Here is a 21,523-nt window from a genome sequence, read left to right on the forward strand (position 1 = left end):
CGTAATTGATATTGAATTTGGACTTCGTAATGTTCCACAAAAAGATGTATTCATTCAACAAGTTAACCAAGTAGTGAATAACATAAAAGAAACGTGACTTCCTAAATTGAATACGCATGACAGTTCAGCTTTACGAGAACTTCGGGGAAATAAGGACATTATTATACAGAGAGCAGATAAAGGAGATACAGTGGTAGTACTAGATAAACATGATTGTATTAATAAGTTAGATTCAGTTGTGTCAGATACCTCCACTTATCGTGAAGTAGACCCAGCACTGTTTACCAATTTGGTCAATCAATACAATAAAACGTTAACCACGTATCGAAAAAACGACTACATTACTATGGTTCAGTTAAAGGAATGAAGGCCAGAACATACAATATTCCTGCACTTTTCGGTCAGGTAAAATTACACAAGACTGGGTTTCCTATTCGACCTATTGTTTCCTACAGGAACTCGGCATTTTCATCCTTAGCCACACATATATATAACATTATAAAACCCTTTAGACAGGTAATACAATTTGGGATTAAGAACTACGATACATTATTTAATAAGCTTAAAGACTGTAGACTCGGCGACAATGACAATTTATTCTCACTAGATGTTACCTCATTATATACGAATGTAAACGTTGATACACATTAGATGTTATTTGGGATATGTTAAATAAAAACTCGACACCGATTAATTATACGAAGCTACCTATTAAGGAAATTTTTCACTTAATTAAACTGTTAGTTGAGGCTAACTACATTACCTTTCGAGACAAGGTGTACAAACAAATTTTTGGATTACCAATGGGTTTGAGCCTGAGTGGCTTAATGTCATAGATCTATTTCTCAACGATTGAGCAGATACATTTGACACCGTTTCGAACCCGTATCACATACTATGGGAGGTATTTAGACGATGTTCTAGTTATTACCGATAGTAATACTATCCAAGACATTTTACATTCGTTTAATAATATTCATTCTAGACTCAAATTTACATTGGAAAGGGAAGATACGGATACAAAGTCATTAAACTTTCTAAATTTCATGCTTACCCGGGACTCGAACAAAATACAATTTAGCATCTATCGAAAACCTACAAACACCGGTATGCTTCTACATTATAATAGCTCATTCCCGTTCACCTACAAAAGATCGATTATCTTTAATCAATTTCTTAATGCCTATAAATATTCAACGACGGATTCTGCTTTGGACTCAGAAATACAAATATTAACTAGCAGATTCTTAAACAGGGGTTATTCCATTACCACAATAAACCGAATTAGGGTACAAGTTAAGGATAGGATACAAAATACTACACCAATCAACAATAGTAATATCAAAAAATACTTTATTTCTGTCCCATATGTTGAACAGTGGCACAAAACAGCTTAACAGATTCTTTAAAGATACCGAATTTAAAATTGTAGCTAGGCCAATACGGAAGTTACACACTATACTGAACAATCGCTCGGTTCTTTCAGCGTTCGCAACACAAATTAATGATCTGGTATACAACATTTCTTCCGGTGATTGCGACTCGTCTTATCAGGGTTCGACCCGATTTTCTCTTAATATTCGTGTAAATCAACATGAAGCCTCAAGTTCGTGCTTCTCGTTCAGCAGCGTCAGAATTAGCCTTTCATGCCATTAACGAAAAACATACTTTTTTATTTAACGAGGCCAAAATACTTAACGTTCAACATAATTATATGTGACTATTAATTGCAGAAACCGTTGAAATTAAATTACACGAGAATTCGGTTAATATTCGGCGGCCATATTTGATCTCCGATGCGTGGACCTTTATGCGCATGCGCGAAGACAAATAATCTCTATTTAAGTATCAGGTTTAACCAGATTCGGTAATTTTCATTCCTGTGATCACGACATACGGTCGAAAAGCATTGGCAGCTTCAGGAAGGAAAATCGTTTTGAATATTTTCGTTAGATTCTTTTAATTGCGTTAATGTGATTTTTAATTGTTTTAAATTGATTTGATTTGTGTTAAATTGTTTATTTAATTATTTATATTTTACTCTAATGTACCGGTAAGTTGTCGATTTTTTCGTTTTTTCCGTTTTAATTTCTGGAGGGTATCATACGGAAGTGTTCTACGCACTATATTGAGGTAAACTCCTCTTATTATTTTACTAATATTATTATCAACGTAGAACATATTGAGTAGTACAACTCTGATTCATACTATCTACTTAATTCTAATGTAGCTGGGAATCCAGCAGAAACGGATATCATATTCACGTTCATGGAGGAAGTGAATCTTCTGCTGAATGCAAGACAGAACTGGATGAGAATTATGTCTCACAGTTATTAAAGCCTGTAACACGCTAAGAGAGTCGGAATATAAAATGAACCGTTGGTATTGGCATTCACTAATGTGATCCAAGGCTAACTCTATAGCGTGCAGCTCTGCAGTAAATATGCTGCATTCAGAGGGAATCCGCTCCGATTAGTGGTGTCTGTAAAGACAGCAGCAGATCCCACATATGATTCCGACTTCGAGCCATCTGTGTAAACTGGCGCGAAGTCAGAATGTTCAGCTCGGTGTGTTGAATAAAGCTGCAGGTAGACAGACGATGGAGTGTCCGACTTTCCCCAATTTCTAAGGGACAAGTCACATGCCGGGACATGAGCATGCCAGGGTGGAAGGGGTTGCTTTGGTGTTTGGGCAACCTTGTCTACCTTGATATTAAGTTCTTTGAGTAGCTCTTGGAGATGAATACCAAGAGGTCGGTTGGCAGTCTTACGGGTGTTGTACAAATTTTCCCATCGTGGCTCAAAAACAGATAGCCATGTAGGATGGTCTGGCAGGGATTTCAGTTTTAAAGCGTAGTTTAGAGACAACTGCTTACGTTGAAGTGATAACGGTGGTTCGTTTGCTTTGACGTACAGTGGTACCTTGGTTTGCGAGCATAATTCGTTCCGGAAACGTGCTCGTAATCCAAAGCACTCATATATCAAAGCGAATTTCCCCATATGAAATAATGGAAACCCAGATGATTTGTTCCAAAACTCAAATATATTCATATACTGTAAAAATGATTAATACAAAATGCATACCTTTTTATATTTTTAATATTTAAATTTAATATACATAAAGCAATCGAATTTATTAATTATTGGGTAGGATGACTTTCACTGTCTCTAACGGAATCTGCTATCTGTTGACTTTTTCTTTTTGTGCGACTTTAACAAGGAATCTTTCCAATGACACTTGCTTTTGCTTCCTTTTGAGGATTTCACGGAAATCAGATTCATCGCTCGCACTATTACAAAATGAGGAGCACACTTCATACACATAAAGCTGCTTGCATGTAGCAACTGAATAAACAACACCATAAAGGCAAAGATACACTATTAACATCTCACATTTCACTAAAGCACATTTCTAGGGGTTACTACCATAAAACAATAAAAACAATTTCCAGTTGCGTTCCTGCTAGTGGAATCTGTTATAAACTGGTAGTAAACACGATCTAATTGCATTTGCGATTATACTAGCTGGAATTGTTAGTTTTTACGTTATTATGGTGAAATGTGTTTCCCCTTCACTGATCTAAAAAACCATAAATACATTTTCAAAATCTTCTCTTCATTCCTATCGTGTTGCGTTCAGTTGGGGTGATTCTGCGTTCGACTGCCATTTTTTGTAAACACAAAGGCGAATCGTGCATAAGCGAATTCGGTTCGTGTTATATAAGATATCATACCCCTATTTATAAATCGTGTATGATCGAATTCGTGTAGTGTAAACAAGTGTTATGCGAGGACTAACTGTACTCGTATTGCAAGACCTCGCTCATTTATCAAGTTAAAATTTATTAAAAATTTTTGCTCGTCTTGCAAAACACTTGCATACCAAGTTACTCGTAATCCAAGGTACCACTGTATAAGCTCTGGTCTGTAGATGTTCGATATGCTCCAATAGCGATACAAAGAGCCTGATGATGGACAGGATCCAGCCATCGAAGTACACTGTCTCTGGCCGAATTGTATACCAGGGACCGATCCGCACCCAAAGATGTAGAGGAGAGAGAGAATGCAGAATATTCAGGCCTCTTGTGCACTTTGTGATCCAGAAAGGTCAACTTTTTATCAAATACGAGTCCCAAGAATTTTGTGTCCGTCGCTACTGGAATAGCATTTTGTCCGAGCCTTAATTCAGGTTCAGGAGGAAGATTACGCTTACGACAAAAGTGCATGCAAACGGTCTTCTCTGACGAGAACCTGAAGCCATTAGTAAGTGCCCAGGAATTAAGGCGATCAATGGCTTTTTGCAGTTGTCTTTCAATAACCCTCATGTTGCATGACTGACAAAATATGCTAAAGCCATCAACATAGAGGGCACTGTTTACAGTTGGAGGAAGTTGTTCTGTGATGGAATTTACTTTGATGGCGAAAAGCGTGACACTTAAAACTGATCCCTGTGGTACTTCCTCCTCTTGGCTAAAGGAACGAGAGAGTGAGGATCCCACACGAACTTCGAAAGATCGATTGGCTAAAAAGTTTTTAATAAAAATGGGGAGTTGCCCTCTAAGACCAAGGCTATGCAAATCTTTTAAGATGCCAAATCTCCAAGTTGTGTCATACGCTTTCTCCATGTCAAAGAACACTGACACCAAGTGTTCGCGTTTTAGGAAAGCATCCAGGATGGATGTTTCCAGTCTAATAAGATGGTCCAAAGTGGACCAGTTCCTTCAGAAGCCGCACTGGATGTTGGAGAGAAGGTCATTTGATTCTAAATACCAGATTAAACGAGAATTAACCATTCTCTCCAGGATTTTGCACAGACAGCTAGTCAGAGCAATAGGATGATAATTTCTAGTGACTTTTGGATCCTAAGAGCACAAAGGGGTGCTCTTATGAAGAAAGGCTTAAGTTTTGCGAATTACAGTGTCTGGAGACTAGGCACCAGCGAGGTGATCTGATAGAGGTGTACAAAGCCTTGAATGGTTTGAGCATGCTCAATGCTGATGGGATTCTTCCTCTTGCTCAGAATAATCACCTGAGAGGGCATAAATTCAAATTGAGGAAAGACAGATGTAGGATAGATGTGCGGAAATTTGCCTTTAGCCAGCGGGTGGTTGGTAGGTGGAACAGACTTCCATCCCTTGTCGTGGAAGTTGATAGCCTAAATAAGTTTAAGGCTCAGCTGGACAGGTATTTCAAACGAACAGAGGGGTGAAGTGGAAGTGGTTATTTTTTATTTACTTTTTTTTTTTTTTTTTTTGGCTGATGCTGCATAAGCTTGCTTTCTTGCATCAAATGCTTCTACTAATGCTAATGCTTTCCTGGCTTAGCAAAGGCAAGAACGGTTGCCTTGCGCCAGGAATCCAGAAACTGCCCTTCAATATAAAGATTCTGTTATATAGAAGGAGCAGATAATCCTTAGATTTTGGTGAAAGATGCTTAATCATTTCATAATGGATGCCATCTGGTCCAATAGCACTTGCTTTGGAAAGAGTGAGGGCTCTTTTCAGTTCCTGTATAGTAAATGCCTCGTTGTAGGGATAAAGGCTCTTAGACTTAAAATTAAGTGCCTGTTTTTCAATTTTATATTTCAGGACCAGGAACTCTGGGGAGTACGATGATGTTGCAGAGATGTTAGAGAATGTTTCCCCAAGAGAATTGGCTATTGCAGTTGCATCTGCAATAGTGCATACATTATAATCTAGGATTGAAAAAGGGTGGGATGTATATTTTCCCTTCATTTTCTGTATTTTATCCCAGACCAACTTAGTACTAGTGGACTGAGTAATTGATGAAGTAAAACGGATCCACAATTCCTTTTGACTCTGACGGCGGATGTAGCGTGCTTTGGCTCGTGCGCATTTAAAGGCTATAAGGTTGGTCGTGGTAGGATATCAGCGGAATATCCCCCACGCTTTGTTTTGAGCCTTTTTTTGCTGCTGTACATTGTGAATTCCACAAAGGTTTGGGAAATGGTTGTTGTTGTTGCATTTAACGACACATAGGCTGCTGGGGCCATATTGTGTCTTTCTAATGGTGAATATGAAACAATAACTATATTTTATGGTATATTCCTATCCGATTTAAGAAAGTAAATAGTTCCTTTTTATTAGGATCATCTCCCAGGATTTGCATTAAATTTACTGATGACTGTGTATTAGAAATTGACTTAAAGATGCCTGAGTGGATGGTTTGAAAGTGGGGACAGTCCACTAGCAAATGGCAAATGGTCAGTTGAACTTGGCATGATGTGCATTGGGAGCGCTGTCATTATTTAATAGATACAGGTGAGTGAGGTGAGTATGCCCAATCCTTAGCCTTCCTAAAATTTTCTTCTCGTCTATTTTTCCGAAAACTGGAGAGCCACAGCTTTGGTTCTGGTTTTATTTGGTATAGTTTGTTTCCTGGATAACCTCTCCAGATCAGTGACCATCTATTGTAACATGCTTTACGAATGATATGTTTGAAATCGGAATACGGAACTTGACAATTCTATAAAATATTGATATCTGGTTGTTTGGCTGCAAGATCTGCTCTTTCATTTCCTGCTATACCAGAATGCCCTGGTATCCAGCAGAATGCCACAGTTTGGTTTGACTCATTGCACACAAGTAATTTAGAATGGATTTGTTTGATAACAGGGTGAGAGGAGGCGGTATTGCTATTTATGGCAGAGACAGCATTGAGCTAGTCAGTGTATATTAAGGCAGAAGAAATCAGAAGTTGAGTAATGTGATCTAGGGCCAAGTTAATAGCATAAAGCTCTGCAGTGAAGATACTGCATTCTACAGGTAATGAGATAGAAGTAGTGAATGAAGGGAAGATTGCCGCAGTGCCCACTTGGGTCTCAGTTTTTGATCCATCTGTATAGATCTTACAGGCCTGTGAATTAGAAGCAGAATGAGTTTCATGTAACTGTGAGATATTGAAGGGAGACAAGGTGTTCTTTCCCCACTGTTGGAAATAGTCATCGTAAATTGCATGGATATTTGTCCACAGTGGATCAGGCGGTGTTATGTCCTGATATATATTGCCGATTTCAATATTCCACGTTTGAGTTAGTTCTTTAAGTCTAAGTGCAGCAGGTTTGTTTTCATTTGGTTTACTGTTGAAGAATGACTCCCATTCAGTATTATACAGACATCTCCAATTCGGGTGAGAGGGAAGACTGCGGATTTTTGCGGCATACATCAAAAGCAATGTTTTCCTCCGAAGATGTAAGGGAGGTTAGTGGGCTTCAATGTAAAGGCTCTGAACTGGGGAGGTTCTGAAAGCCCCAAGAGAAACTCTCAGAGCACTGTGCTGGATCGTGTTCAATCGCTCTAAAATAGTTTTCCTAGCAGAGTCATACAATGGGGAGCCATAGTCTAGACGGGACCTGATGAGAGCTCGGTAGAGATGGATCAGGGTATGTCGATCAGCGCCCCATGACATAGATGACACACACCGGAGGATATTCAATTTCTTCAAGCAGATGGTCCGAAGGTAGGTCACATGTGCTTGAAAGTTTAGTTTCCTATCTAGCACCAGGCCAAGAAAACAGACAGTGTGAGTAAGAGGTATTGGCATGTTATTGATCTTTAGCTCAGGATCAGGATGAAGTGATCATAGTTTGCAGAAGTGAGTAGTGGTGGATTTCTGTTCAGCAAGACGATATCGATTGCATAAGGTCCAGGTTTCTATTTTGAATAGAGCAATTTGCAACTGTCTTTCGATAGCATTCATACTTTATGATTGGCAGGATATAGTGAGGTCATCTGCATACATATAAATTTGAATGGTTTTTGGAAGATCTTCCAATATTTTGTTGACTCGAATCGCAAATAGGGTAGCACTCAGTATTGAACCCTGCGGGACACCCTCTTCTTGAATGTGAGATGCTGACAGCACGTTTTGATATCGGACTTGAAAGGTGCGTAATTTTAAAAAGTTCTGGATGATTTGAGGAAGATAGCCTCTCAGCCCCAACTGATGCATATCTTTAATAATGCCATGACGCCAGGTAGAATCAAATGCTTTGTGAATATCTAGGTTGACCATCACTAGGTGCTGTTTCATGACGAAGGCATTTCGTATGTTGCATTCAAGTTTTACAAGTAAATCTGGGGTGGATCTGTTTTTACGGAAGCCATATTGGTGATCAGAGAGAAGATTCTGGGAATCTAGAAACCAGGTGAGCCGCTTATGTACCATCCTTTCAAAGATTTTGCCTAAACAGCTTGTTAATGATATCGTTCTGTAGTTCTGGACCAGAGTGGGATCTTTGCTGGTTTTGGAATAGCACAGATATAGGAATGCCGCTAGGACAGAGGATAAGTATTTTCTGAAAAGATACGGTTATAGAATAGTAATAATATGCCAAGGTCAGATTCACATAGATGCTGCAACATACTGTAGTGAATACCGTCTGGTCCTGCTGCACCATTTGATGATTTGCTTAAGCATTCCTTCAGCTCGACTAAAGTAAAAGGCTGGTTATAAGGAAGTGAGAGTCTAGTTTGAAAATTCAATTTTTGACGTTCTTCATTAGTTTTAATGCGTTGAAAGGATGTCACATAAGAGGATGAGGTGGAAATGTTATAAAAAGACTCTGATAGCGCATTTGCAATATCATTAGGGGAAGATAATTCCTGCCCATTCCATTGTATTATTGGTGATTGCAACAGTAGAAATTTCCCATTGAGTGCTCGTATTTTTTTCCAAATAATTCGAGTGTCAGTATTTTTGTTAATGGATGAGGCGAAGTTAATCCAGGATTCCTGTTTTGCTTTTTTCCTAATTTGTCTCGCTTTAGCTCTGAGTTTTTTGTAAATAATTAGGTTGGCGGTAGTAGGGAATTTACGAAAGTGGTTCCAAGCTCGGTTTTTATCACGCTTTGCTTTGGAGCATTCTTCATTCCACCACTGATTTTGGTGTACACTCTTGTGCAGGTTAGATTTTGGAATGGAAATTTCTGCTGCAGATAATACGTGGCTGGTAATGTGGTCAGTTACGTTATCAAGATTCTGTTGCTGTACATATTGCTTTTCAAGTATAACACAACTGGAATAGGTTTTCCAGTCTGCTTTTTGGAAGTTCCAAGAAGTACGGCCTTTAGGGTATGACATGACCTGTGTTTGAATTGAACTGATGATAGGGAAATGGTCACTGTGGAATGGATCATTTAGCACTAACCATTCCATGTTTGGAAAAAGAGATGCTGAACAGATGGATAGGTCTATGGCGGATGTAGTACCAGCAGGTAGTTGAACATAAGTTGGAGAGCCAGAATTTAAAAGAATCAGGTTATGGTTATCCAGGAATGTTTCGATTAGTTTGCCTCTACCATCCATGGTGGAGGATCCCCACAATGGATGGTGACCATTGAAATCACCAAGTAAACAGACGGGAGGTGGAAGTTGCGTAATAAGACTGTCCAGTTCAGTCTGGGAGCAAGGATAATTCGGTGATATATAAATGGATGCAAGTGATGACGATATTCCCATTGCTATCCGGATTGCTACAACTTCTAAAGAGGTTTTTAGTTGGAGATGTCTTGAGGGAATTGCAGATTTCACAAGTATAGCTACCCCCACCATGAGCAGGAGAGTTAGAAACCCTGTCTCGCCTAAACATAGTATAATTTTTGATTTTGACGGAAGCATGTGGTGATAAAAATGTTTCCTGTAAGCACACACCTACTGCATTAGTTTGAGTTAATAAATCACTAAGGTCATCTATATTACTGCTTAATCCTCTACAGTTCCATTGTAGGAATTCATTCATTGGTTGGATTTGTTTGAGGAAGATTGATCTGACTGTTTTTTCTGAGAAGGTTTCTGTCTGCTTGGTTTTGGTTTCTCATTTCTGGGAAAGATTGGGCGTCCTGTATCCATGATATCACTAGCATGTAACTCTAGTACTGTGTCGTCATCCTCTGATTGAACATCAGTTTCCATGTTGATATTTCGTGGCTTCACCTTTTTCTGATTTTCAACGGTAGTTGATTTTGTTGTTTCGGGCAAGGTTGAGATAGCATCAGTTGGGATGCTGATCGGCGTATTGCTGGTTTCGTTGACTGTAGGTTTCTTATTGCATGATAAAACAGTTTTGGCCCAGGTGGCAAAGGAAATTCTCGGTTCTATGGACACATCTGTTTGAGTTGCAGCTGAGCGGTTGGTTCTGGTGACAGATGTATATGATCGGCTAGGCATGGTTAGTAGCACTTGCTTTCTTGCTTCAGGGTAAGTGACTTTATGTTCAACTTTATATTTCTGGATTTTTTTTACCTGTTTTCCAAAGGTCACATGCTTTAGAAAATGCAGGGTGGTTTTCCTTACAGTTTGGACAAATAGGAGTGGAAGCTGTACAGTCTTCTTGAGAATGCTCCTTGGAACCACAAAGAGGACACACAGCATCGCCTCGGCATGCTGTTTGAGAATGACCGTACTTCTGACATTTAAAGCAGCGAATGGGGTTTGGGATGTAAGGACGAATCTTGCAATTTAGGTAACCTGCTTTAACAGAAGATGGAAGAGTCGGAGTACTGAAAGTTAAAATGATGGACCTGGTTGGTAGTAGGTTGCCATCTTTTTTAGTCATGATTCTCCGTGCAAGAGTCACTTTTTGTTCACTAAGCTCTTGTATTATTTCTTGTTCAGAGACATTTAGTAAGTCCCATTCGCTGATGACGCCTTTAGAGGTGTTCAGTGTGTTATGTGGTGTAACTGACACTGGAATGCTGTTAAAAGTTGTCAATTTTAACAATTTTTCTGAATGGCTTGGCTTGGAAGCTTCAATTAGAAGGTCTCCAGATTGAAGACACTTCACCATTTTAGGAGATCCAACAACCGATTCTAAGCATTTCTGTATTAGAAACGCCGATAACTTGCCTACAGGTTGTGTGGATAATGAGTGCATTATTAGAAATGCTGGCATATCTGCACTCTGTTTTTCGGTCCGCTGTCTCTTCGGACGATTCAAGTCATGCTCTGAATCAGAGTTGACAGGTCTGGAGCCCGTGGGCTCTAGTGGTGGATATGCATCACAATCCATTGTTGCTCCTTTTAGCCCTGGAAGAGGGAATTCCTTCTCCCAGGTTACCGACCCCGCCACATGGAGGCAGGAGCGGTGCCAACCAGTGACCAAGTGATCATCAGAAGAAGAGAGCAGTACGTTGCTAGCGATAGCAGTGACGTGGCAAGCAGGATTAGCAGTAACGTTGCTAGCTGAGAAGCAGTGACGTTGCTCAGCGAGGGAAGCAGTAATGTTGCGAGCGGTGGAGGGATTATTTAAGCACTAGTACTCGCCCTAGGAAAATCGCCAGAAAATCGCACTAGAAAGATCGCTTGGGAACTATCGCTTGGCACTTGGGAAATGGTGGAAACCGGGCAGATGTTTTTGGAACAGCATTCGCAGCTGCTTGGACGATAATTTCTATGATGTACATTACTGCATCATTGATAGGCTCCTGACTGACGGTACTGAGGTCAAAATTTGCCTGATGTTGAAAGGCAGTCCAGTCAGCCTGATCAGTCTTCCACCGTGGTAACCTGAAAGGAAGACACAGTCTCCCACTGTGTAACAAGGTTATCACAGGGAAGTGATCACTTCCGTATGGATTCTCCTCCACTTCCCAAGTGAGTGAAGGGAGTAGAGAAGGGAAGCAGATAGAGAGATCAATGGCAGAAAAGGTACGGGTAGGCATGTGGAAGAAGGTGTTTGTTCCAGTATTTAGAAGGGAAAGGCCATTGTCATTTAGCATACGCTCTATGACTCGTCCCCTTCCATTGATGTTAGCACTACCCCACAGGGCGTTATGTCCCTTCATATCCCCGAGAAGTAAGAAAGGGGCAGGCAACTGCATTACAAGATCATCAAGGTCTTCCTGGGAGATTTAAGTCCCAGGTGGCAAATAAATAGAGCACACGGTAAATAAAAATCCCACTGTAAGGCGAATTGCAACAGCCTCTATGCTGGTTGTAATTAGCAAGGGCTGAACTGGGGTCTGGTTACCCACAACGATAGCCACTCCTCCATGAGCAGGACCAACCGCAATTCTGTCCTTACGAAAGATTGTGATGTTATGCATGGTGGGATCATCATTTGCCTTTAGATAAGTCTCCTGCAAGCAAAAGCAAACTGGTTCGTGCTTTTGCAGGAGGGCTTTGATGTCATCAGTATTTCGCCGGAATCCACGACAATTCCATTGTAGGAATTTAGCCATTATTTTGGCTCGGTGGGTCCATCAGGCAGCTTCCGAGGTGCTGAGGGCTTACTTTTATCGGTCTTGGATTTATCTTTTTTGGGGAAGAATGGATGCTGTCCCGTGTCCATTTCTTCCTCTGTAAAGAGTTCCAAGACTGATTCATCCGGTACCTCATTATTCTCTACATGCATTGTTTCTGGTGTCACGGGTGACTCTTCTGAACCTTTTGGCTTTTCTTTACCACTTGGGTTTGGTAGTGGTGGAGCACTAGGAGGTACGGATATAGGATTGGCAGCCAATTGTGTTTTTTTGGTGGGCTTTTGTGAATTCAATAAATAGCGCACAATCGGAGTGAATGACTCTCTTGGTGATACAGTCATCTCAGTTTGTGTCCCAATAGTGCACTTAGCAGAAACCTTCTGACATATGAAGGTTTCCCGCTATTTATTGGTTGGATATGTTTTCTAGCCTCTGGGTAGGAAATATTCAGCTCTGTTTTCAATTTTTGGATTTCTTTTTCATCTTTCTACCACTGGCATGCTCTAGAGTAGGAGGGGGTGCTCTCCTTGGCAGTTGACACAGGTCGGTTTTGGAGCTAAACATTCCTTGCTCTCGTGGTCTTTAACACCACATCGAGCACAGGCAGGGTTACCACGACAAGATGTTTGTGAGTGGCCCTTTTTTGGCATCTAAAACACTGCAGTGGGTTTGGGATATAAATCTTCACTGGTCAGTTTAGATAGCCTGCCTTGATGAAACTTGGAGGCCGTGGGGTGTTGAACGTGAGGATAAGAACTCGGGTAGGGATGAGATTCCCATCCTTCCGTATCGATATTCTCTTGACGGCTGTCACTCCTTGGTCTTTTAATTCAGAGCAGATCTCTTCTTCAGAAACATGAAGGTCCCACTCTGATATAACACCTTGTGAAGAATTCAGAGTTTTGTAGGGGGTTACGGTGATAGGTATTCCCCCTATGGATGTAGAGTTCAAGATTTTTTCAGCTTGTTTTGTGCTGGAGGCTTCAACCAAAAGGTCGTCAGAACGCAGTCGTTTAACGGATTTTGGTGAACCTGCCAACCCTTCTAATCCTTTCTGGATAAAGAAGGGTGACATCTTTCCAATTGACTGTACTCCGGTGGAATGGAGAATGAGGAAAAGCGGTGTCACTGATGGTGGTGGTGTATCTTCAGTCCTGGCTCTTTTTGCAGAGGTGTTTTCTTTGTCATCGTCTCGATTAGGAAGGGGCCTTGTTGGAGCCCCAGAAGAAGAAGGATTTAAATTACTCATAGGAGTAAGATAAAAATTTCCGATGCCCTAAGTACCTCACCCACCACGGAGCCCTACGAGGGGACGCCCACTCATGAACTAGCAGGTACTGCGTACACGAATGGGACGCCAAGTTAGCTTAGAGACACCATACCCATGTTTCCAATAAGCCTTGATCCCATCCCAGGACCAAAGGGAGAGAGACTTATTGGAACGCAGTTGACCCTAGCAGTAAGAACCACCTGCCAATTGATCCCAGTCGGGCCGGTCTGGGACCACCCGTCTTGTCGAAGCAGGGGCCAAAGTGGTGTATTAAGGCTGGGCCCCTCAACCACCAAGATCCCCCTTTCCAAATTCCATGGGTCGCGGCGCACGGCTGCACACGCCGGATTCCAACGATGTAACCCTGGAACCAAGGTATGGGTGTTAGATCCCAGTGATGCTAATCTGGAAAACCAGCAGCATCACTGGGAGATCCCCTCACCACATACAGGTGCCCATGTCGAGAGGCATGGACAAGAGTACATTCCTGCAAGTGCAAGAATATATTCATAACTACTATGGTCTCTTTTATAATTATTCTTAAAATTATTCATTCTTTTATCAAAACTCCTGACAAACTGTGTCACATGGTTGACACAGTTCCCAAAAATGCACTTAGGAAAAAGAACATTACTTCATGCAAGGAAAAATTTTGATACCTATGTATGTATATTTCCAATTTTAGGCCAAGAAAAATATCAAGAAAAATCAAGCAAAAATGTAACCTGATATTAAAAAGCATACCCACTTAGTTTCATACCTGTTTCAATTTCTTGCATACTATTTGAGGCCAGTCTGGTTCAGGGGGCCATTCAGGTATAAATACAAAATCAGCTTCAGTTGCTAGAGCTGCTACCAATGCCAAATAGCTATATAAAGCAGTAAAAAAATTGATACAATAATAATAATAATAATAATAATAATAACAACAAAAATTAATAGCAATAACAATAATAATAGTGATATTATGATATCCCTTACATAATGCATTATTTCTCTTAAAAATAGCCCACAAGTGAAATCTTTATTAGATGAGTCTGTTATTTTTTATACAAGTTACAAGGATGTCATGCTTTCCTGAATAAAAATCACATCATTATTTTAACTCTAACTTCATAAAATGTATAAATTTAATGATTAAACCTTCAGTCTTTGAAAGAGACCTGGGAGTAATTGTGCAGTCAGATATGAAGTTTTCTGAGTAGTGCAGACAGGCTGTCAGAGCAATTCATGGAATCTTGTCAATGATATACAGGAATTTTGCTAGTAGGGATAAGGAGGTGATTATTCCTTTGTGTAAGGCAATGGTCAGCCTGCACCTTGAGTGCTGTGTACAGGTCTGGAGGCCTCATTTCAAGAAGATGTAGAGCTGCTGGAACGAGTACAGAGAAGGGCAACAAGATTAGTGAATGGAACAAAGGGTTGCTCTTACGAAGAAAGGCTTAAGTTTTGCAAATTACAGTGTCTGGAGACTAGGCACTGGCGAGGTGATCTAATAGAGGTGTATAAAGCCTTGAATGGTTTCAGCATGCTCAATGCTGATGGGATTCTTCCTCTTGCTCCGAATAATCACCTGAGAGGGTATAAATTCAAATTGAGGAAAGACAGATGTAGGATGGATGTGCAGAAATTTGCCTTTAGCCAGCAGGTAATTGATTGCTGGAACCAACTGCCATATGTTGTTGCATAAGTTAATAGCTTAAATAAATAAATAAATTCAAGAAAGAACTGAACAAACTTTTAAAGTAAATGGATGTGTGAAATGGGATTTTTTTTGGCTGATGCTGTATAAGCTTGTTTTCTTGCATCATATGCATCCGCTATTGCTAATTAGACATAAATAACTTATACAGAATGGCAATGAGTGAATATTTACCTTAGGGAGGATTTAAATGTTAAAACCATACAGATTTTAATACAGGTAAAAGAACTAAAGCTAACAATGCATTTGAAAAATGGTTTCTACATATTAATTTATTTATTTCGAATGCATTGAGTACAAAGATGTGTGCACAAAGTTTACAAAAATTAATTAACATTTGCAATTAATCAAAGTCAGTAAGTGTAATTAGTCAATAATTAATAATATCCAAGATAAATAGTAAATATAACAGGACAACTAAATAAGAATTAACAGATACTAATACAAAAAAAAAACAAAAATTGAACTAGTCCAAAAATTTAAAGTGAATCAAGCCATTCTAATGCCTCATTGGTACAATTATACAGAGCAGTGATTCCTCCAGAGAGGCCCTGCTGGCAGGTGCAGCCAGATAATATACGTGAAGCGTCTTCTACAGTTCCACAAGCACAGAGGGAAGAATCCCTGAAGCCCCATCTACGTTCTGATTTGGCACATGTAACACAATCACTTCTAGAGCGGTTTTATTTTTTTTTCCATAAATCTCTGAGAAGGTCATCCTGTTACGGGTTTGTCCACTCTGTCAATAAGACAGGAGTTGGAGACTTGATTAAAATTAAGATCTTGCTGCTATCTTGATCCCATTCTTGCTGCTAAGCAACATGAGTTGGGGTATCCTGTTCAAATAGTGAAGAATCATTCCGAATTGGGTGCCTGCTGTTCAGTCATTGTGGAGGTGCATTCCAGATGTCATCATGCAGAGGTAGCACTGGCCTGGTTTGGATATGCCGCAGCTGTTTAGCTGTTGTTTCCTGTCTTTGGAGATGGGGAGGGACAATGTTTGAACGGACTGGCAACCACTCAGTTTTGGTAGGCATCATTGTGCCAGTGATGTTTCTCATAGTTTGATTTAGTTGGTTGTCAATGAGGTTTATGTAGGCAAAATTTTTCTAAACGGGACAGCAATACTCTGCAATGGAATAGCAAAGTCCAAGGCCGGAAGGTCTTAAAAGTATGGGCATTAGCTCCCCATCTTGATCCGGAAAGCATGCTCAGTAAATTATTTCTTGTCCGGAGTTTGTCTCTCACTTTTAGCAAGTGCAGTTTATGCCGGAGTATGATCCAGAATAATTCCAAGATAGGCTGGATACTTGTCATATCTTTAGCGATGGTTATCTAAATGGATGTTCAATTCTTTTTGGCTTACTGCATGGTATAGATGAAAACAGGACATGACAGTTTTGGAGATGCTTGGTATCAAACGCCACCTGTTACAGTAATATCTTCCAGGTCTCAGTTAAGATGTTGGTTGATAGTTTAAAAGCTCTGACTTCTATATGCCAGACCTATGTCATCTGCATATATAAATTTCCTTGATGTTGTTCCTGGCAGATCATTTGTGAAGATGTTAAAGAGGGTTGGAGCTAACATTGACACTTGTGGCAGGCCATTTTTTTTGAGATTTCCATCTACTGCATTTCCAACTACTACATTTCATGGTAGTAGATTTCCATTTATTACATTTATGTTTATGGAAAGACTATGGAAATTTTAAGAAAACAGGTTGATTATGTTGTGATGGAAATAAAATAGAAAAATTAATAGCTAAACCTAACTTTAAGAAACAAGATATATTTGACAAAAAATTGTCTTCATATGAAAAAACATTAGTAACTTTAGATAAATCTATTTATGTTGGAATGTGTATTTTAAATATATCTAAGCTGTTAATGTATACTTTTCATTATGATATCATCATCATCATTCTACTCTTCCATTTAGCACATGTTGAGTCCCTATTTGGATATCGATCTCCACTTTTTTCAGTCTCTTGAATCTCTCATCATTTCTCAGTAGCTCGGAAAACCTGTGTTCTCCTTTAGACATTGGAGTCATTTTCCTTTAGATCTTCCTGGGGATCTCTTATCTCCATTTCTTCCCATCAATACTACATTAGGCAGCCTTTGCTTTTTCATCCAATTCACATGTCCAACCCACTGAAGTTTTTTCTATATTAGTTCTATTATGCTGCATTAGAAATTTAGATCTTTTCTTAATTGTTCATTAGTTTTGTGTTTGCTCCAATTTCTTTAATTTAATTTTTTTAGGTATTTCATTTCAAACACCATTATCTTTTGCCTGCCTTTCTGATGATTTCATTATGATGCCATGAAACCTAAATATGGTGAAAATCTAAGCCATGTGTACACGTACAGAGAGTTTTATATATGATATTAAGATTGATGACTTTTATGAAGATATTAGCATTTGCAGAGGCAAATGATGCAAGAAAGCAAGCTTATACAGCCTCATCCAAAAAAAAAAAAAAAACTTCTGATTTCAACCCAAAAGTTTCTCCAAGTTATTCCTTGAATTTATTTACGATATCACCTGCCACAACAACAGATGTAAGTTTGTTCCAGCAATCAACTACCCGCTAGCTAAAGGAAAATTTCTGCACATCTATTCTACAACTGCCTTTCCTCAATTTTAATTTATGCCCCCCCCCAAAAAAATCTGAGCAAGAGGAAGAATCACATCATCATTGAGCCTGCTACAGAACTTAAGCCTTTTTTGGAAAGAGCAACCTTTTGTTCCACTCACCAATCTTGTTGCCCTTCTGTATACATTGGAATGAGATTCCAGCAGATCTACATCCTTCCTAAATTAAGGCCTTCAGACCTGTATGCAGTACTCAAGGTGTGGCCTGATCATCGCCTTATACAAAGCAATAATCACCTCCTTATCCCTGATAGCAAAATTCCTATATATCATTGATGAGACCCCATGAGCTGCTCTGGCAGCCTGTCTGCAATGTCAGAAAACTTCATATCTGACTGTACAATTACTCCCAGGTCTTTTTTGTTCTCAATTACCCTTAGTGTAGTAATGTACAATTAGCATGAAGCCCTATCTATGTTCTGATTTGGCACATGTACACTTCTAGAGTTATTTTCTTCCATAAATCTCTGAGAAGGTCAAATCCTGCAACGGGTTTGTCCACTCTGTCTATAAAATGGGAGTTGCAGACCTGGTTAAAATTAAGATCCCATTCTTGCTGCTAAGCAACATTGGTTGGGGTATCCTGTTCAAATAGTGAAGGATCATTCCAGATCTGGTTCCTGCTGTTCAGTTGTTGTGGAGGTGCATTCCAGATGTCATCATGCAGAGATAGCACTGTCCTGGTTTGGATATGTCGATACTGATACCCATATGCAGTACTCTGCATTTATCAATGTTAAACTTCAATTACCAACTCTTAGCCCATCTGGCCAACTTTTCGGGATTGTGTTGCAGTAGTGTACTGTCATTACTGTCATGCAATCCTTTGTATTGTCTGCAAACTTTAACATTAAACCTGACATAACTTCATCAATATCATTAATAAATATAGAAAACAACAATGGTCCCAACACTGAACCCTACAGGGCTCCACTAATAACATTAGTCCATAAAGGGCAGTGTCCACTGATTACCACTCTGTCTTCTCCAATCAACCATCCCTTTATCCATAGCAGCAACTTGCCCTTAATGCCACACTGCTCCAATCTGTACAGTAGTCTTCTGTGTGCAACAGTATCAAAAGCTTTCCTGGAATCCAAGTATATGTTATCAAAGTTATTTTTTGCATCCAGTTCCTTTGTGACCACATCATAGTGTCCAATAAAATTGGTCATACAATACTTCCCCTAAACAAATCCATGCTGTGTCTGAATTATAACTGCAGTTTTGTCTAGATGATCCTGCAATGCTTCATTAATCAATGACTCCATTACTTTCCCCAGAACAGAAGTAAAACATCAGGTCTCTAATTATTCTTGTCATCCTTTGATCCTCTTTGTGAATTGGGCATACATTTGCACATATCCAGTTCGTGGGGAACCTCATCTGACTCCAAGCATGCTCTCATAATTATGGCTAAAGATTTGCATACTTCCTTTGGTGCCTCCTTTAATATAACTGGATAGATCACATCCACCCCAGGTACCTTTATTATCTTTAACTTCAACAATTTTTTCTCCACTTTGCATTAAATTATTACAAAATCATTTAGCTCCTTGCTAGAGTTTGATAAACTTCTGGCCTCCACTTCCCTACAGAATTCCTGATGTGTGAATGTAGATGCAAAATATTTATTGTTTGTCAGCTACCGGAGTAGTCTCATCAACAGTTGACCAATTGATATCAAATAGATCTATCCGATTTGTCCCCTTCCTTCTACAGTTTACATAAGTAAAGAAGTCTTTGCATCCATTGCCAAAGATTTCTCGTAATATACCTTTGCTTGCCTAATCTCCTTTGTGACTTTATTGCAGATTATATCTACCATAGGCTTCTGAGTCACCTGATAATTTATGACATAGTGTAAAAATATATGGAGGTCCTAAAGGCTCGAAACTTTATTAGACAGTTGGACAGACAACTTGAGTAGTCGAGACCTGCTAATTTATGTAAAATCTGACAAATGCTAATTATTTATTGTAATTTCTCCTTGTAGTGGATCTGCGATCTCATTATGAATTTAAAATAAACTTTGTGGATTTTTTTTAAAAAAAAGGATAGTGTAGGCTATTTTTGGAATATTAAATTTTAGGATTATTATATATTTTTTAAGGCAGAAGAATTCAAGAATTCTCTTACCTGGGGTTTTCTTCAGGAACGGCTGCATCCAGGTGAGGTGTAATTCAGAAGGTGTTGAAATTGCATATATATGGAAGGGGGCAAAGTAAAAAGCAAGCTTTTGTCCTAAATCCTTGAATGGGGAGTTATTATAGGTATAAAGGGTGATGATCTGAAACCTGATGGGGGCTTTTCGTTAATACCATCTTCAAAGAAGGGTGAATGTCATAGGCCATCTTTTATAGCTCGGGCACGTTCCATTGCCATATTTCAAAAGCGTGGTGGGGGTGTTGAGTAGTTGAAAGGAGGAGAAGTAGAGTGGAGGGAAAATTTTCCCGCCTCACCATATTACGCTTATAGTTTGGGAATTTGGAAATTGTATATTTAAAACAGCTTACAGGTTTAAAAAAAAGGGAGGGAGAGGAAAGGAAAGGGAAAGAAAGGTTTCACTCGGAAATCCGGGTGCGTGACTACCCATCCCCATTAGTAGAGGTCCTGGATTGGGTGGAGGGGTATGTTCTGTTATTGAAGTTGAACTTATAGGATATTTGTTTTAGGTTCCATTCTGCAGAGATTATTATTGGTCTATGTATGTTTATTGATCTGTTTGTTGATCTCATTGCTAGTGTCTCTCTGGTTTCTAACTTAAATTTTGTGTCTTGTTTGTCAATTATTATCATGTTTTAGAAGGAAGGGTAATATCCTGTGTTTAAGTGGTGAGCTACCAATTCGGAACTATTATTTTTTTCCATTCGGTCTATTTTTTCTTTGTTATTTGAGGTTACTTTTAAACTGCTGTTATGTTTTTGGATTCTTGTTTGTAGCAATGTTCTCGTGCGGCCTATATATATATGCAGTTGCAATCTGGTGTGCAGGGAATTGCATACACCAGATTTGTTTGTTGTTTGAAATCTATTGTTTTTTTGTTGATAGCTGAGCTTTTTTAGGTATGTTCATAGTTTCTTGGAGCTGCCAAAGGCTAGGTTTACTCCGGAATCTTTGAAGATTTTTAGAAGTTGGACAGACTATGTCATATATCAAAATTTAGCTATTTGATGTTTCATAACTGCTAAAATGTGTTGGACAAATGCTTCAGTGAATAATCCATTGTTCTTTTTCAAAGGCGTACAATCCCCATTACATGAACATTTCAACCTATATGAATTAACCTTAATAAAATATATCCATTGTCTGTCCAACTGTCTAATAAAGTTTCGATATTTTAGGATGTTTGTTTGTTTGTTATTTGGTTTTTAGGAGCATTAGCAACTAAGGCCATATTGCTCCGGGGATATGCAGTGGTCATTCCCTGACCTTTCCGCATCCTCCGTATTTGGTGGTCATGGGCTCGAATCCTGGTCTAATCAAGAAGTGTGTGCTACGCACTGCTGCTCCTGCCCACCTGGCTACGGAGGCGCCGATATTTTAGGAACTCCATATATTTTTACATTATGTCATATATCAAAATGTAGCTATTTGATGTTTCATAACCACTAAAATGTGTAGGAAAAATGCTTCAGTGAATAATCCATTGTTCTATTTCAAAGGCATAG

At 39.3% G+C, this 21,523-nt stretch overlaps 1 protein-coding gene across 4 annotated transcripts in view; it reads right to left on the reverse strand.

The window, feature by feature from the left end:
- Positions 1-21,523, reverse strand: part of LOC150085475 (ATP-dependent 6-phosphofructokinase-like) — a 499,449-nt gene that overhangs the window by 331,085 nt on the left and 146,841 nt on the right. For all 4 annotated transcript variants that reach the window (XM_090374056.1, XM_090374057.1, XM_090374058.1 and 1 more), the window contains one exon: positions 14,250-14,358. In XM_090374056.1, the coding sequence (XP_090230182.1) occupies positions 14,250-14,358 (109 nt within the window). The remainder of the gene's footprint in view (positions 1-14,249; positions 14,359-21,523) is intronic.

The sequence above is a fragment of the Mastigoproctus giganteus genome, chromosome 5, assembly GCF_048544385.1.
Source record: "Mastigoproctus giganteus isolate SK-2022 chromosome 5, ASM4854438v1, whole genome shotgun sequence".
NCBI classification, from domain to species: Eukaryota; Metazoa; Arthropoda; class Arachnida; order Uropygi; family Thelyphonidae; genus Mastigoproctus; species Mastigoproctus giganteus.